A 19,800-nucleotide genomic window follows, 5' to 3' on the forward strand; every position below is an offset into this window, starting at 1 on the left:
CAGCAACCTCTAGTTCTAGATTCTCCACAAGAGGAAATGTCCTTTACGCATCTATTCTAATTTAAAAAACCCTGCTGCCCGCTGCCCCACAATCTTAATATTTCAATCATGACACCTTTTACTCTAAACTTCAGTGCATACGAGCGTAGCCTGTCCAACTTCTCCTCATCAGACATTTGTGTAATCTAGAGACTAAGAATGGAAACCTATTACAAGAGGGAAAAGAAAACATCAAGGGAAGCAAAGTTTTGATGATAGGATATTTTATTTTAAATGGAGGCATTTGTTTTCTTGTGTTTCAGTAATAGACCAACTTTCAGAAGCATTGGTCTTCATAATTCTGCAAATCTGACAAAACACCACAAAGACTAGATTGTCTTAATGCATTCAATATTAAACAGTTTCTAATGCACACACAGTCACAGATTTATTAACAATACCTGTGAAGACAAAAACATGCTAAAATAATTACACTGGGACAATACCTCATGACATCTAAAACACAACACACAGAAACAAGCATACAACCCACACAACATAGTGGCAACAGCTCTGGATGGTAACAAATAGTCTAGGTAAAATACTAAGGAAAGTCAGTGGAATTCCTGCCAAAATGTGTGCTGGACATCTCACTTAAAAACACGTTGCAGGTACAAAAAGATTTCATTCTAAATTGAAACTGGGGAGAGGGTGGGTGGTGGGACTACCTTAAATGACTTCAGATAGCTTCTTTCACCAATATACCACAGTCCTTAAAACGTAAAGGGGGTTCACTAAACATAATTCCTTTTTCACTGGAATTAACAGAAGAAATTTCATCCTTATCATTCTAAAGTCTCTATATCGTACATAAAATTTATCATGCCCCACAGTTGTCAACGTTTTTGACCTTATCACAGCAAGAGCTATGGAATTACTAGTTAAAATGAAAGTCAGCCATTATGAATACATTTACAGTTTTACAGACATGAATGCCAAGAATATTAATATTGCATATTTAGACTGATCAGTTCTACTTTTACTGAGATGCTTTTTTAAGAATTACTGAGCTAGTGTTTGGAAGAAGCATCAGCTAATATAAAGTGCTTGGCTTCTGCTGAAACATTTTTTTCTTGTACCATTCTACGTCTACAATTTGTTTAATGGATGGGGAAAGAGTCTGGATTTCTCAATTCTTACTGTCAAGTAAAGGAAAAAATACTCTTGACAACTGTGGGTCATTGTGTGGTTAACTAAAATCAAAAAGTCTGACCATTTTTAAATAACATACTTTTTTTTTAATAGTTGCTGGAGTTTTGATGCTTCAAAAATCATTTGCTAACACTTCCAACAAAGCAATATGTGGCCATTTCTCAATAATATTGAAAGATATTCTCCAGGAATACAAATTATTTAAAAATTACTTCATTGTGATCACTATATTTTGGTGTGGCAATTCACTGGATTATACTGTTGACATCTGCAGCAATAAATTGGATTTCCCCATTAGATTTCCAAAGTATTTTTCTCAATCTTTTGTGTATATAAACTTTATCACAAATAATTGTGCATTAAAATTAAAGTTGCAATAAAAGTCCTTTCTTTAAAAAAAACAAACCTATCATGAAGAGAATGGTGAAATGCCTGCCATAAAGCATTTTTATCTACATTTGTTCTAAATGAGGAATTCCTTTCAATGAAATTTATCGCACTTGCTAAATTGAGTCTTTGCAACAATTTGAAATGGTGATCCCAGAATTCTGTCTGATACGGGAAATTATTTTTTTACAGCACCATTTTAACTCATGTTTTTGCTGTTGCACAATCCAAAATGACCTGCCCATACAAATTATATAAATCAAATAAACATCAGATTTTAGTTTCTGTTCTTTTAGTCAAAAATAAATAACTTTAATTCAATATACATTCTTTAGGTTAAATAGTTGAGGATTTAGTTCTTTTTTTAAAAAAAACAATTTACAAAATATAGAGACAAAATAACATAAAACAAATAACTAAATGTGACAACTGAACAGACGTGGATATGCAGTAATGAAGAAAAAAGGACAATAAGTCCTCATTGGCAATAAAGCTCTTGCTGCTGGACTGACCTGCAGTTTTTATTTTGCAGACAGTGAATATACAGAAATTGTTGTAACTGAAAACACACCAATATCTGGACTGAGTTCATTTGTCAGTACACAATATTTGCATTTTACACAACTAAATATTTTGAAACACGAAACACATGCAAAGTAGATCATTAAGTCAATTCTGTGTTTTCACTGAAGAACCAAGTTTGAAGACCTAAAACAGCTCAATGAATTAAAGGTTTTTATTCAAGGTTATGTTTAATGACACTGTCACAAACATGGCAAACAAACACATTAAATGCAGTCATGTCTTTGTTAAAGATGTGTATATCACAACCTTGGGAAACAGCTCATTGACCAGCTTCTTTAGGATATTTTATAAAACATCCACATGCTTACATATAAAGTGCTCAGCTTCTGAAGATTGCATACAAGAACAGAATATTTATTTGTGAAGTGTAGCTTAAGGAGTTGGACACAATGGATTTGAATCTCCTTATCCCTCCATGCCCTGAGGTCCTATCGTTACCCTTCAATTAGATTATTATCACCACTTGTCACTGGTAGACTGCCAGTTATTTACAGTCTTTAAAGTATTAAAGAATAATACTACTCAATGAAATCCATATGTCAGGGATAATATTTGATCTGTGGAATCAACTTTTACATGGATTTTTGCAGTGGAATAATAAGATCCTAGCATCATAATCAGTGTTTTTCCATAGCATAGCTAGATGTTTCACACAGAGACCACATCAAGCCTTTGTTCTAGGATGTTTTACCTTACAAGATGTTTTGCAAAATTGTTTCCAACAAAAACTGTTCACAACTGAACATGTGCCCGGGCTAAAACTGCACCATGTACAACAAAAAGCAGCATACTATTAGACAAAGATATACTTTAGGTTGTTACAAATACATAAACACATACATGCAAGCACGCACTCAAATGTGGAAAAAAAATTGTGGAAGCTTTTCACAAAATATTCAGTTCTAGATTTACAAAAAGCTTTCTTCTTTATAAAACATTACATAGAATATTTGTGTAGTTACAACCCATTTAGACATTTTGCAAATTGGAAAAAGTTTCCACATTTTCAGCTGCACATTATAAACAGAAACAACTAGTGACTGCTGCCATATTACATAACCAGTGTGATGCAAGCCTTTTCCATTGTGTCCATGAGCATTCTAAGCTTAAAATAAAATACGTAACTAGAATAAATGGTTAAAAGAAAGCCAGTTTTAAAAACCTACTTCAATCATCTTAAGATGAAGTATCTACCATTTAGCAATAAACTGTTTTAATACTTTCCTAAACCATTCTAAAAGGCCACTAGTTTACACACCATTAAATTCATAACTCTAATTTATATGACCGATGAAAACCATTTTCTAAAATACAAAATGAAAAGGGTATATTGATCTTTTCCTTTGTATCGTTATAGTCATCTATAAATCCTGGCATCCAAAATTAAAAATCAAAGCAACTAAAGTGACTTATCAGCTCTAAATACAGAAGGAAAAGTGCAGATTAAGTTCTCCAAATGGAACATTTTGTATCCTATGAAATCAACATGTCTTTTTTTAATGTTAGTTATGTGCCATTTGGTGAACTAGTGCCATGAACTTTAGGATTCTGCGGAGTATAAAATTTTCAGAAATTGTACTCCACCTAAGTTTCTTCATATTCCTTTCCTGCAGCATTTAGTTACCACCCAATAGACTTTCACAAGCACAAAAGAGGAAATTTCACTAGCATTCAGAATGGCTGTCAAGCAAAAATGTTGATGCGTCTTAACCGTGCCTTTTAAAATGCTGTGATGCTTATGGCTGGGATCTGTTCCCAAATTGGGCATTTACGAGCAGAATGGAGAAAACAATATATTTAAATGATACATTAATCAGGCATATTAAACAAAAGAAACAAAACTGAATTACTAACATTGAAACAGATATATCCACAACCCAGCATGCACAATAGCATATCACAATTGGCAAAATGTCTCAAGTGTATGCAAAGCTATTTCACTTGAGGTCCCCTTCTCCATGAATGGACTTTTTGATGCGCAGTAACATTGTTGTCAACCACTGGTCCAGTCGTGATATAGAATCAAATTCCTTCACCTACAGACAGAGACAGAAATAAACCCCATTCAAATTGATAGGTTTTATTTTATGTATGTGTTAAATATTCTATCTAGAAGTACCCTACATAGCTAGCAACTGACCTGTCAATGTTCTTTAGATCAGCATCTCTCGTCAACTGAGGGATGGTGGTCCTGATGCAGTAACTTTTATGCAGTCCACAGTCAATATTAAGTGCTCCCAATATTTTTGTTTATTCATTCATGGGATGTGGGGATTGCAGTAATTATTGCCCATCCCTAATTGCCCAGAGGGCTGTGGATCTTGAGTCACGTGTAGGTCAGGCCAGGTGAAGATGGTAATTTCCTTCACTAAGAGGACACTGGTGAACCAGATTGGTTTTGCTGACGATTGATAACAGTTTCATGGTCATCATTAGACTCTTAATTGCAAGTTTCTGAACTCAAATTCTACCATCTACCATGAACCTGGGTCCTCAAACAAATTATCTAAGCACTGGGCTATCGCCTCCCCTTGTGGCCATCACTGTGCCTTCCAATATGCTGGGACAGGACATACTGAGGGCTGGTAGTAGAGGGATGGTGTATGGATACAGCTGTACAGCATGATTCAGTGAGTACAAGCATGTGTAGTTGTCTCTTGACTAGTCTATGGGATGGCTCTCCCAATTTTAGTACACGGCCCCAGATATTAGCAAGAGAGAATTTTGCAGCATTCACTTCACCAGTGTGTTTCTGATGCCCAGATCTATATCCGCTGGTATCATCAGATTTAATTCCTATTTGACTTTACTGTAATGGCGTGCTTGCAAGCGGTCTTATGGCACAGTGGGTAATGTCAGAAGCTTCAGGTTCAAGCCTCACCTCAGGACTTGATGGAAGGTGTGTCATACAAGGCCAAACAGGTTCATTATCAGAACAAAGAACAATACAGCACAGGAACAGGCCCTTCGGCCCTCCAAGCTTGCACCGACATATTTTGCCCTTCCATATGAGAATTGTCTTCACTTACAGGATCCATATCCCTCTATTCCCTTTCTATTCACATATTCATCCAGGTGCTTCGTGAATACTGCTACTGTGTCTGCTTCGACCACCTCCTCTGGCAGCACGTTCCAGGCACTCAGCACCCTTTGTGTGAAAAACTTGCCTCACACATCTCTTTTAAACCTCCTCCCCTCTACCACCCTCACACCTTGAACCTATGTCCCCTAATAATTGACCCCTCCATCCTGGGAAAAAGCCTCATACCTTCCACTCTATCCATGCCATTCACAATCTTATAAACTTCTATCAGGTCATCCCTCAAACTCCTGCATTCTAGTGAAAACAAACCCAACCTTTCTTCAGAGTTAAAATCCCCCCCACCAGGCAACATCCTGGTAAACCCTATCTGTATACGATATTCTGAGTGTGGCCTAACTAAAGTTCTATAAAGCTGCAGCATAATTTGTCTGTCCTTATACTCAATGCCCCTTCCAATGAAGGCAAGCATGCCATAAGCCTTTTTTACTACCTTATCCACCTGCGCTGCCACCTTCAATGATCTGTGGACCTGTACACCCAGATGCCTCTGCATTTAAATACTCCTAAGGATTCTGCCATTCACTGTATAACTTCCACTTATGCATAACTTTCCAAAATGCATCACCTCACGTTTGTCCGGATTAAATTCCCGTCTGCCGTTTTTCTGCCCATGCCTCTATATCCTGCTGTATCCTCTGACAATTCTCCTCACTATCCGCAACTCCACCAATCTTTGTGTCATCTACAAACTTACTAACTAGACCTGCTGCATTTTACTCTAAATCGTTTGTGTAGATCACAAACAGAGGTCCCAGCACTGATCCCTGTGGAACACCACTAGTCCCAGCCCTCCATTCCAAAAAGCATCCTTCCACCTCTACCCTCTCTCTCCTAGGACTAAGCCAGTTCTGTATCCATCTTGCCAGCTCACCCCGGATACCATGTGACTTCACCTTTTGTACCAGTCTGCCATGAGGGACCTTGTCAAAGGCTTTAATGAAGTCCATGTAGACAACATTAACTACTTTTCCCTCATTAATCATCTTCGTGACCTCCTCAAAAAACTCGATCAGGTTAGTGAGGCACAACCTCCCCTGCACAAAACTGTGCTGTCTATCGCTAATAAGTCCATTTGCTTCTAAATGCCATTGGATCTTGTCCCTGAGAATCTCTTCCAATAATTTTCCTACCACCGATGTGAGGCTCACAAGCCAGGAGGATTTCCAGGATTATCCCTGTTACCTTTCTTAAACAATGGGACAGCACTGGCTATTCTCCAGTCCTCTGGGACCTAGCCTGTAGCCAAAGAGGATACAAAGATGTCTGTCAATGCTCCAGCAATTTGTTCTCTTGCCTCTCTCAGTATTCTGGGATAGATCCCATCAGAACCTGAGGACTTATCTACCTTAATGCTTTTTAAGAAGCACGACACTGCTTCCTTTTTAATAGTAATTTGACTTAGAAACTCAACACTCCCTTCCCCGAGATTATCCTCCACCAAATCCTTCTCTTTGGTGAATATCAACACAAAGTATTTTGTTTAGGACCACATCTACTCCTTCTGGCTCCAAACATAGATTCTCTCCTTTGTCCTTCAGAGGGCTAACCCTTTACATGGCTACCCTCTTGCTTTTTATACATGCATAAAAAGCCTTGAGATTCCCCTAAATCCTGTTTGCCAATGACTTTTCATGCGTCTTTTAGCCCTTCTAATTCCTTAAGTTCTTTCCTACTTTCCTTATCTACTTCAGGGCCTTTGTCAGTTCCCATCCTCCTAGACCTTACACATGCTTCCTTTTCCTTTTTGACCAAGGTCATAACATCCCTGGTCACCCAAGGTTCATGTAACTTGCCCAGACCCAACCTTCTTTCTCACAAGAACATACCACTCCTGAACTCTTATCAACTGCCGTTTGAAATACTCCCACATGTCCGATGTGGATTTACCCTCAAACAGCCGCCTTCAATCAAAACTGTCCAGTTCCTGCTTAAGTATTGTTGTAGTTCACCTTCCCTCAATTTAACACCTTCACCCAAGGACTGCTGACATCCCTATCCATGAATATCTTAAAATTCACGGTATTATGGTCACTACTCCTAAAATGATCCCCCTCACTGAAACTTCACTCAGCTAGCCAGGCTCATTTTCCAAAAACCAGGTCCAGTATAACTGCTTCCCTGGGTTGGACTGTTTACATACTGTGTCAATCTGTAAACCTTACGCCTATGACAGGCAGTACAAGTAGGCAGGTTTCCTGATCAGGCAGAACAATATGTATGGGTTTGGAGCAAGGGCAGGCCATTCAGCCCCTCGAGTCTACTCCGCCATTGAAAAAGATAATGACTGATCTGTTTGTGTTTTGAATTACACATTCCCATCTACTCTTCATAACAAGGCCTAACAAGAATCTAATGAACCTCTGCCTGAAACATATTCAACCTCATCTCCACTGTCTTCAGAGGCAGAGAATTCCAAAGTCGTACAAACCTCACAGGGTAAAAAAAATTCTGCTCGTCTCTGCCCTAAAAGGGTGATCCCTAATCTTTAAACAGTCCTGGATGCATCCACAAGTTGAAACATCCTATCCATGTCCACCTTGTTAAGAATGTTCAGGATTTTACGTACTTCAGTCAAATCACTCTCATTCTTTTATATTGGGATAGAAATAATGCAGTCTTCCGACATATTCTCATAATATAACCCACTCATTACCGGTATCAATCAGGTAAACCTCCTCAGAACTGTTGTCAACGCATTGGCATCTTCCTTAAGTAAGGAGACCAAAACAACACACGCTACGAGATGTGGGCTCATCAATGCTCAAACCGAAACAGGACATTCTAACTTTTATGTTAAATTTCTCACATCATAAAAGGATAGCATCCCTTTTGCCTTCTCTATAACTTGCTGTACTTGCATACTAACCTTTAGTGACTCCTAAACTAGAATACCTAGATTCCTCTACACCTCAGTACTCTACAATCTACAACCATTAAAATAATCCCTTTAAATGATATTCTGCTTTTTTATTCTTCCTGCCAAAGTGAACAATTACAAATTTTCATACATTACACTCCATCTGTCAGACTTTTGTTCACAAACTCTACCTATCTAGATCTGTCGGTATCATCCTCATGTTCTCTTCACAAAATACTTTTGTATTTATCTTTGTGTCATCACCAAACTTAGCTACCATGCTTTCACTCCCCTCACCTAGATATTTTCTAATCAACCTGGGCGGCATGGTGGCTCAGTGGTTAGCACTGCTGCCTCACAGCACCAGGGACCCGGGTTTGATTCCACCCTCAGGCGACTGTCTGTGTGGAGTTTGCACATTCTCCCCGTGTCTGTGTGGGTTTCCTCCTGGTGCTCCAGTTTCCTCCCACAGTCCAAAGATGTGCAGGCTAGGTGGATTGGCCATGCTAAATTCCCCATCGTATTCAGGGATTAGGGGGATGGGTTCTGGGTGGGATGCTTTGAGGGTTGGCGTGGACTTGTTGGGCCAAAGGGCCTGTTTCCACACTGTAGGGATTCTATGATCTATGAACCTGTTCAGATATGTTATGATACATGTTTAGAACAGGTGGGACCTGAACCCCTGCCTCCTAGCCCAGAGGGACACTACTACTGTTCCACAATAGTCCTCGCTTCCCTCATCTAGAAGCGTTATCACACACACAATTGAATGGTTTTCCCACCAAATCACCAGTGACTTTTTTTAAACCATTAACCATCACCAGTGCAGAGGTGACCTGTACCTGGCCATGTAAGGTGACTTGTACCTGAACACGCTAAGTGGCCCATACCTGCTTACAAGGTGGCAGACAGAAGCGAAGCAAAACTAAGCAGCCTGCTCACACAGTGAAATACAATGGTACCTCTGAACAGAACTGCTAGAAGTTCAGTAAAAGACTGCTGTATGTTCCTAAACAAGACATTTCTGATAAAAGGATGCCTTAGGACAGATAGATGACCAATTCTATCGTTATTAATGAAAGCATGATTGAGAAACATCAGGTGCTAGATTAAGTCCTTAAGCAGCTGCAAGAATGACAGCTAAAGTTATTTTGTAGTAAATAGTGGCCTCTTTGAAGCTACCGGCAATATTAATTCATTTCTAGCTAAAAATGTTTTAATCATAGAAGTTGGTTTCAATACATAAACGGAATATAATACAAGCCCTAAAAAAAATTTAACCTTAGATGTGAAGGTTAACTAGCCTTAGGAGACACCTTCTCTCATGACCTGAACAACATAGATTGCTCACAACCCATAAAATTACAAAATGCTGATAGTAGAAATGGCTGTTAAACGTTACACTGATAATTAACTTCATAACAGAAGTTAACCGTATAGCAGTTAGTTAAAACTAACTGACTTTTTATTTTTACATTATATAATTGGGATAGTGGGAAAATAAAATGAGTAACTGAATGTGATAAAAGACAGCACCAAAACACAATGGGTAATAGGATTTGAGCTGTCCTTACAGATAAACAAGCCTGAGAAAGACCCGAAGGAGTATAGCTATTAAACAAATGGAACGTGAATGAATAGGGTGCATAGAAAGATCACAAGGCCTAGAGATTACAATATATAGCTAACACCATAAGATCATGGGAACCTGGGGCTGTCCACAGAAGTGCGCATCACTGATTAGGTGGTCCATGGGTTTGGGTGTTTGGATTAAGGGGAAGGACAATGAATACGTTGCGTTTGATTATTGTACCACAAAATGTATGAAAATGCTGTATTTCCTTGTAAAAGCAGAGGGCATATCATTGGTCTATCTTCTGAAGCCAGATTTGGGAAAGATCCTTTGGCCCTCTCCCTGCATAAACCAGTTTTTGCTTGAATAAACATCTTCCATTTGCCTGAATCCTGCCTGCATCCTGAGTTTTTGTCCTGGGTTGGGAAAAACACTCCTACAACCAGTAATCACCTACGCAGCCAGTTAGAAATTTATGCGCAAAGTCCATTATGGACAATGCAAACCATCAAAAGGTGAGGGGGTAGGGAGAACAGTTAGGGGCTAAATCAAAATGGAGTTGGAAGGGGAAACAAAGCACTATACCACCCCGCCCCCCGTCATGTCCACTTTTCTCTAAAGACATCAAGAGCATAGATGTCCACTACATGCTGCCTCTCCAATGACGCCCAGACATGAATACACCCTCCTCATTTAAGTCATTGATATAATTTGTAAAAAGCTGAGGACCCAGTACAAAATCTTACAAGATTCCATCATCACCTCCTGACAATCAGAAAAAGTCCCACTTATTTATGCACGCTGTCTGTTTTCTAACCGCCAGCCAATCTTCTATCCATTCTAATATATTGCTGCCCTTCCCCCAACACCATGAGTTCCTGCTTTGTACAATACCCTTTCTTGCCGTGCCCTGTGAAATGCCTTCTGGAAATCCAACACTAAGTCTACAGGTTCCCCTTTATTCACAATGTATATTCCTCCTTCAAATAACTCCAATAAATTGGTTAAACAGGATTGCACCTTCATGAAAACATGCTGACTCTTCCCAATTAATTTGATTTTTTTCTAAGTACCTCCATACTGATCAATTCTGCCCCACAACAGACATCAAGCTAACTACCCTATAGTTCTGTTTAAATCTCCCTTCCTTCATGTTACTTCACAATTTGATGAAACCTTTGCTGATTTTGGAACATTAATACCAACCCATCGATTGCTTCCTTAGCAATTTAACATAGGATGAAGTTGATCAGGACCCAGGGACTTATCAGACTGTGGTTCCATCAGTTTGCTTAGAATCACTTCCTTAGGTGATTGTAATATCACAATGTTCCTCTCCTCCCAATCCATTTCATGACTTAGTACTTATATTGGAATGGTTTTTGTGATCTCTTTAGTGAAGACAGAAGCAAAACATTTGTTTATTCCATCTGCCATTTCCTCATTATCTACAATTAATGCCCCATTCTCACTCTCAGAGGATCAACACTCATTTTACCTCCTCTTTCTTTTTTAAATGCCCGTAGAAACGTTTTCTGTTCATTTTTACATTTCAGGAGTACTTCCTTCCATACTCAAGTACTAGTCACTGTCAACCATGCTCCTCAAATTCTGTCCAACCCTCTGACCTACCACTCTCCTTTGTGCAATCATATGCTTTTTCCTCAAGTTTGATGCTTTCCTTAACTTGCTTAGTTAACCACAGATAGTAGTTCTCTACTTTTCTTTATAGTGGGAATATGTATTCTAAGTACTCTGAAATAACCCCATAAATATTTGCCAATGCTTCTCCATTGATCCATTCCCAGCCTGGTTCCAAGTTTACTTTAGCCAGCCCAGCTCATACAGTTGCTCCTATTTAAGGTTGAACACCCAAATCTCAGGCAAAATATTTTCCCTTTCAAACTGGATGTAAAACTTAATTGTATTATGGTCACTGCTACCTAGAGATGTCTTTACTCTCATTAATTATCCTGTCACATTATACAGTACCAAGTTGATTTATAACTTGCTCTCTGCTTGGCTCTGGAATGTGCTGTTGGAGAAACTCTCTCAAAAGCAGTCTACAATTGCCAATCTGATTTTTCCAGTTTATTTGTAGATTTAAATCACCCAAGCTTATTGCCATCTCCTTAAATCACAAACATCCAATAGCTCCCCCTTTATACTTTGTCCCACATTGTGGTTGTTGATAGGCAGCCTTCGTACTACCCCTAATAGAATAGAATCCCTACAGTGCGGAAATAGGCCCCTCGGCCCAACAAGTCCACACTGACCATTGGAGCATCCCACCCAGGCCCATTCCCTTATAACCCACCTAAGCTACACATCCCTGAACACTATGGGCAATTTAGCACGGCCAATCCACCTAACCTGCACATCTTTGGACTGTGGGAGAAAACCGGAGCACCCAGAGGAAACCCACGCAGACAGGGGGAGAATGTGCAAACTCCACACAGACAGTCACCCGAGAGTGGAATTGAACCCGGGTCCCTGGCGCTGTGAGGCAGCAGTGCTAACCACTGAGCCACTGTGCCACCCCATCCTACTAGTGACTTCATTCGCCTACTGTTCCTTGTCTCCACCTGATCTCATGAACCAAGGTCATCTCTAACTCATTGACTCAGACTTTGTTTACAGTACAAAAGGAGGCCATTTGATCCATTGTGTCCATGCTGGTCAACTAGTAATGACCATTTTCCAGCTTCTGGCCCATAGCCTTGGAGGCTATGGCAATGCAAGTGAAAATCTAAATACTGCACAAATGGTACAAGAGTTTCTGACTCAACCACAGACAGTGACTTCCAGGCTCCCAACTTACTCTAGGCGAAGAGAGTTTTCGTCAGCCCTCCTCTTAGCCTTTTACCTCTGACAAATCTATGCCCCCTGGTTATTGTCTCCCTGTACTAATGGGGAAAATGGGCCTTCCTATGCCCCACATTGTCTTAGACATCTTCATCAGCTCCTATCTCAACTTTCTGTACTCCTAGTAAAGCAACCCCAGCCGATCCAAACTTTTCAAATAGCTCAGACCTTTCTGCACAGGTAGCATCCTACTAAATCTCCTCTGCATCCTCTCTAAAGTACAATCACACAGATACACACAGACACAAATATACACAGAGACAAATACAGATGCATAAATACACACATATGAATATAAAACATACAGGCACTAACACAGGAACACAGATATATGCACTAACACACTGTGTGTTAGTGGTATAATGTGGTAACCAGAACTGCATGCAATATTCCATATGTGGCCTAACCAGCATTCTGTACAGTTACAGCATAACCTCCTTGCTCGTGTATTCTATGCCTGACCTAATAATGACAAATATCACATATGCCTTCCAACCAACCTTATCTACCTGCCCTGCCACCTTCAGAGATAGTTACTGCAACAGTGTGCTCCTTGATTAACAATGCAACTTCTCCACCTTTACCTAACTTGCTATTTTTCTTGAATGTCATTTACCCTTCAAGATTCAGAAACCCAATTCTTTTCATCATGCGGCCACATAGCTATCAGATCATGATCATTTACCGCAATGTGTGCTATGAATTTGTTTACTTTGCTATGAATGCTAAGTGCATTCAGATACAGAGCCTACAGTGTGGTAACTGCAAAGCTACTAGCTCTTCATGTCTTGTGTCTTGGCAAAAGCATCATTGAGGCACAAACAAACATACTTCGTGGCTTATTGCAACTAATTAGTTTGCAGGGCTATTTCAGGGGACAGTTGGAGTCAAATGCAGACCAGACCAGGCAAGGATAGCTAAAAGTCATAACAAGTCAAATGTTTTTACAATATTCTGATAGATCCATTATGATAGGAAATGCTAGCCTCAGTAATAAAGTAATTGGATTTAAATTCCCCCAGCTGCCACGGTGGGTTTAGCATTAGTCCAGGCCTCTGGATTACTACCCCAGTAACAGTACCACATCCATCCATGTCCTGCAAAGTGCCTTTGCAGCATTCAAGTTTCTCAATAGAAAAGCTGAACCAATACAATAACCAAATGGTATCTCAGTGAAAATGAATTATTGGCACCATTATGTATTTTACATTAGACCAGCAATTCCCGAAACTCTTTCAATAAATGAAACAAACAACAAATAAATCTGAACTCCGAACACAATAGATTGATACCAATATGTACGGAGCTAATTTTATTCTTCTGTTGAGAATCTTAAATATGTGAATTGATGTGTGCACTTTTCACAACTTATCAGTACTTACTGCTTCAGTGTAAGCTTCGCCGTTTTGTTCCTCATGAGCTTCGAGCAATTTCTATTCACAAAGAAAAAGAACAGTCAATATTATTGTAAATGTATATCCAGAGTCTGTCTGGTATTCACCTGCTATCACACCAGCCCTGACGAATGAAGTGACAATGCAGAGATGGAGAGAAAAGTTATGTCAAAGAGTTAAGGGGGATATCTAGGGCAATTCTGGTATTTGAGGGGAAAGAAGGGCTTGAAGGATGGCTTTTATGAAGAGGTTGTTAGTTAAGCTTTAGGCATATAGTCAGCATAACCACAGATGTAGACAGAAATTAAAGACAAACAAGATATTCAGACTGCCAAAGCTAGTTGTTCACACACTATCAGCGGCATTGTGTAAAGATCAGGCAATGCTTATGAAAGACTATGCACAAAGGTAATGGGAGACACATGGACATTGAAGTGCAGGAATCGTAAAATGCATGCTTCAGTCTCTGTATAAAGCTTGAAGGTGTACTGCAAACTCTTTCTTTGACAAACCATCAATGCAATTATTCTCAAGCGTCACCTTTAAAAGTTTGCATTCTCGTGAATCGGAAAATGCTGGAAACATTTCTTCATACTTCTCCAGAGCAAGCTGTGACGAAACAAACATTTAATTTTGTTACATACATGCTAAAATAGAGGGATAAAGACCTCATCTATTCCTGCACCAGGTCAGCTTTTGTTTGTCTTGACAATATTTACAATTGCTTGGTAGAAGAGGGCATTGCTAAAAAGAGGCACAATGTTGAAGCTTTCCATCTTGCACATATCAGGATGGGGAAGCATGAAATCAGATTTAGAAAAGAAACAACAATTTATACAGCACAAAAAGAGGGTGTTGTTTGGTTGGAGTATGGTTGGCATGGAAATACAGTAGGAAGTGTTAATTGTCAATTTTAGCAGATTAAATTTAAACCAGGCAGGTGGGTCAACCAACTAAGATTGACAGTATCTTGAATAATACTTACACTCTAAGGAGCACTTTGAATATGATTTAATAATATATTCCTGCACATAACAGTGCTGGCATCTCCATCATAGGTATCTAGCACCTCCAACCTGATTACGTTTCAATAAATTACATGCCCTTACAAAGACATGGGAACAAATGCAAACTGGCTCGAATTTTGCAGTGAGCATTGAAGGAATGGACTTTTCCATTCACCTCACTTGCAGTTGCTGACAGAGTTTTAGCAGACCCATCAGTGGAGACTTCCGCATGTCCAGCATCCGCACTGAGCATGCTCTACAGGGTGTCTGTGGAGTTGGTGAGAAGGGGAAGAAGCACGGTAGCTCCTCAACAAATCAGATTGAAGAGACCTCATAGAGACACTCAGACGGAAAAGCAGGGAGCTAAAATAAAAAGCATGTACAAATTACTTATATTACAGAATTACACTATTTCCTACACTAGCGTGACATCTCCATTAGTCTAAGCAAGCCATTTTGTTGCTCCCATCAAGCTATCTGGTATATTGTATTATAGGGCCCTAGAGAAATTGGCTTTATGCTGTTCAAAGTATTTTCATTTACAAGTAGCAGAAATAAGTTTCCAACACACCAGCTAGAACTTGATTCTAGGCCATATCCCGCTGTGCACCTAGTCCCCAAGCAACAATGACTAAGAATGAAGTTACACCCACCTTAGCATTGAGCTCGTCAACAATAAAATGACACAATGCTGCTTTGAAGAAATATTCCTTTGCACTATATTTCAGCAGTGGATTATCCATGGTATTGGTCCCAACCTGAGGGATAAAAAGCATACTTTACTAGTCATAGCATTTAACAGATTATTGCTGAGAAAAGAAAAGAGAGAGAGATATGCTGTTGATGTTCTTGTCCTGAGCTCATCATGACTAGTGCAAGAATACCAAATCTCAAAAGGGAACAACAATTTACACCACATGGAAAAGACTGCTCAGCAAGTCGATACTGATTGGTTGAAGATGCAGTGCCAGTGATATGCACCAGAAATCTATTGTTTCCCATGCCACTATCAGGTTTCCCTTGTAAATAAAAGTGCCCTGTACTGGTTATACAGCATTAAAGCACTTGAAGTGGTGAGAAAATGTGTCCCCACAAATTTCCTTTTAATTGTTCTGTCTCCTTCAGTTAGACAAGAGATATTATCTGTATAAAACTATGTCAGGTCACCATTAGATTTGCTTGTTTAAGTGATTCACTTGATATTTTTAAACTTGAGGACTAGGTGTGCTGATTTTGACTCTGGAATTAAAATCATCAGGAGATAATCCAGCATCTGAAAGTGATTTTCAGAGTTTGCTGGGTGCTTTTCTGAAGCCCGAAACAAAACAAAACCTCAAGAGTAGTATGAGACTCCCTCAAAATGTTCAAAGAGGTGGGGGTCCCCCATAAGAGTAATCTGATTTAAGAGAATGGAAATGATCCAAGGGGAGAAAAGGTTCAAAAGATCAAAAATGTAACAGGTCTGCCTTATGACTACAGTGCCCTTTCCATTCTAGTTTTCAAACAATGTGGAGGGATACATTACAGAACTGGGATTAGGAACAGGGACAGAAATCAAGGGACCTACAGCCCCAACCCAAACACAGTGGCCCCACATATCTGACTCCAATGTTAACCCTTGTCCTGATTAGGATTAGATAAATGTGAAGCAAGAGGTGTGGCAGATGCAGAATAAAACAAGTCCCTCGTTGTAACTGACCTGCTCATAGATTTCTATCGCCTTCTGATACTGTTCTAGCTGAGCTGCGTAGGCAGCTACTTTCAACAGACACTTGTTAGCGGAACTGAAACAAGAATGGCCAAATCAGCAGTGCTTCCAGTAATGTTAACAGAAATATGATATATGTGTTCACTAGCGCTGATAAATACCTGTTCGATTCTTCTCCTTTATAGTAATCTGCAGCTTGTTCATAGTGAGCAATAGCCTGAGAAATTGAAACAAATACATGACAATGTTTAAGAGTCACAGTTCCATCTCATTGCAATCTTTACCAGGGTCTGATAATCTCTGTGCTATACATTGCACAAGGAAACCTCTGTATATTTTCATAAAATGCTTTATTCCGTCTGCCCCATGGATAGGTTTTTCCTCCAACCTCCAGTACATAGGTAGAATGTTGCACTGTATTGGAAGGGGTATTTGTTTATATTGTCAATCTTTTCAGAAAACGCAATGATGCAATTAGTTGCCCTAATGAACAGATAAACTGTCTCACCTTTTCAAAAAGTTTTAGTTGTTGGAAAAATTAGCAATGTGTAGCAAAGATAATTTTGAAGCCTATTTCAGAAAATTATCAATGTCACTTCATCATTCAAGAGAGATAATCCAGGAATATTAAAAACTTAGTCATCTAACTCGTGAGAGAGATATTGAAAACTTTTACCGGGGAGAGAGTGGCAAGAGTTCTTCGACAAATAATTTTATAGACTCCCTCAAGTGTGGAAACAGTCCATTTGGCCCAAAAGGTCCACACCAACTCTCCAAAGAACCACCCAGACTCACCTCCCTACCCTATCCCTGTAACCCCACATTTCCCATGGCTAATCCACCTAATCTACACATCCCTGGAACTATGGACAATTTAGCAGGACCAATCACCCAACCTGTACATCTTTGAACTGTGGGAGGAAACCGGAGCACCCAGAGGAAACCCACGCAGACACGGGGAGGATGTGCAAACACCACACAGTCGCCCGAGGCTGGGATTGAACCCGGGTCCCTGGAGCTTTGAGGCAGCAGTGCTAACAACTGAGCCACCATAATTTTTCAAAGAAAATCACTATGGATTTATAAAGGATCAGTCGCTAACTCGTACATTTTTAGAACGTGGATAGTTGTGTTACCATCCACATAGAGACAATAAGTTCAGAAACAAAGGAACCCCACGACTCCAACTGAAATAAACCTGTTGAAAAATATTTTGTTTCGTAAAACTTTTACTTTAACAAACCAACCAAAGTCAACACAGCTAAATTAGTATTTAACAAGTGAAGGTTATTTCAAATAAAAAGGTAAGTTTCACTTCAAATAGACAATGCAAAGATATACCTTAAGTAATTACAAGCCTTCACATTAATTCCCACATAAATGTATCCAAACTCAAGAGTCTTTCCAACTCTGTTTCCTACTCAAATTGATTCTGCCTTCTAATACATTTCATCAGAATTCCATCCAAAATCCCTGGATGCTGTTAACACCGACAATTATAACTCCAGCCTGAGTCATATCAGTGCTGAGGACACAGAATCCCCAGAAACTCCTTTCTCCTTCCAACATCATACCATTAACCTTTTGCTCCATAGCTTTTTGTTCCCATCCCCATGGCAATCTCAGGTCACACGACATTTATTGGTCTATGGATGTCACAATCAGGAAAAAAAAACACTCTTTCAGAATACTCCCAAGTTCATCTTAGTCTTAATAGTCTAAAGGGGACATCATACAAGACCATAGTCTTTTCCCAGAGTACAGAGTGACTGTAACCTGATTATACAAAACGAGTACGACATAGAGTTTTTGCTATTATAGTGAAGAGCATGGAGTGTGTTTAAAAAAAAAAGATTCAGTCTAACACAATACCTTCTCAATATCTACCAATTCCGATTCATAAATCTCTGCAATGGTGATATGGTGTTTTGCTGCAATTGTAAACCTCCCCTGTAAAATAAAGAAAAAAAAATCAAAGAATCCAATCAATCAGTCATTTCTTGAGCCTTCAAATGGATTTATTAGGCAAACATCATCTGTTACTCTGCAGAGTCCGCATACTGATCTACTTCTGAGCACACAGCAATGTTAATGAAGCTTCTTACCATATCTGTGTATATGTCAATAGCAGCATTTAAACTGTTGATGGCCTCTGTGGGGAAAACAATAAAAGCTAAATCAGAAAAGCAATGCCTCCAGTGTTTCAGTGTACAGCTTGTAAAATATATCTCAGTCACTTTTTTACATGTATAACATAGGGGATGAGCTAATAAGAGCACAAGTACACCATTCATCAAGCCTGTTCCATCGTAGCTCATCCAACTTACTCCACACTCCTATCTACTTCAATGACCTTTCACCCTTGGTTACTAAGAATCTCTCTCTACCGTAAAAATATTCAACGTCTCTGCTTCCATTGCCATTTAAGGAAATAAATTCCTAAGACTCATCACTGCTTGTGAGAAAAAAATAAACTTTCTCCGCATCTCTGTCTTAAATTGCCCACCCCATATTTTTAAAAACTGACCCCCTTAAATCTAGATTCTCCTACAGGAGAAAAATTCCTAAACTGATGCCAAGACCCCAAGATCCTGCCAAAATCAGGAGCAATGTAGTGGCTCAGGGTTAACACTGCTGCCTCTCAGCACCATGGACTCAGGTTTGAGTCCAGCCTTGGGCAACTGTCTGTGTAGAGTTTGCACATTCTCCTTGTGTCTCCATGGGTTTCCTCCCACAGTCCAAAGATCTGCTAAGTTGCCCATAAAACCAAGAAATGTGAACAAAAATATGGAGGACTTTAGATTTTCCTTTCTCCTGGTGCCAGCCCATTTCTTTCTCATTTTGTAGCCAGTTGTGAGGGTGACTGCAGCAGTCCCTGTTCACCATTGGCACCAGGGGCTTTCAACTTCAAACTGGACCATGCTCCTTTGCTGCATCACCTACAGAACAATTGACAACACTTCCGCGGCGCAGGGAACCAGCACCCATATCTATCAATGGACCAGCGATGCAGAAACCCAGGCTAATGCCGAGGGGATAACAAGCTGTAGAGCTGGATAAACACAGCAGGCCAAGCAGCATCAGAGGAGCAGGAAAGCTGACGTTTCGGGCCTAAACCCTTCTTCATTTT

At 39.6% G+C, this 19,800-nt stretch overlaps 1 protein-coding gene across 1 annotated transcript in view; it reads right to left on the reverse strand.

The window, feature by feature from the left end:
* Window positions 1-2,028: 2,028 nt before the first annotated feature.
* LOC109936176 (beta-soluble NSF attachment protein) overlaps window positions 2,029-19,800 on the reverse strand; it is a 38,904-nt gene continuing 21,132 nt past the window's right edge. The window contains exons 4-11 of the mRNA XM_048601041.1: window positions 18,776-18,822; window positions 18,543-18,620; window positions 16,832-16,887; window positions 16,662-16,746; window positions 15,616-15,720; window positions 14,496-14,564; window positions 13,944-13,994; window positions 2,029-4,199 (exon numbers count right to left, since the gene is read on the reverse strand). Coding sequence (XP_048456998.1) covers window positions 4,101-4,199; window positions 13,944-13,994; window positions 14,496-14,564; window positions 15,616-15,720; window positions 16,662-16,746; window positions 16,832-16,887; window positions 18,543-18,620; window positions 18,776-18,822 — 590 coding nt within the window. The 3' untranslated portion in view covers window positions 2,029-4,100. The remainder of the gene's footprint in view (window positions 4,200-13,943; window positions 13,995-14,495; window positions 14,565-15,615; window positions 15,721-16,661; window positions 16,747-16,831; window positions 16,888-18,542; window positions 18,621-18,775; window positions 18,823-19,800) is intronic.

The sequence above is a fragment of the Rhincodon typus genome, chromosome 9 (genome assembly GCF_021869965.1).
Source record: "Rhincodon typus isolate 14 chromosome 9, sRhiTyp1.1, whole genome shotgun sequence".
Taxonomy (NCBI): domain Eukaryota; kingdom Metazoa; phylum Chordata; class Chondrichthyes; order Orectolobiformes; family Rhincodontidae; genus Rhincodon; species Rhincodon typus.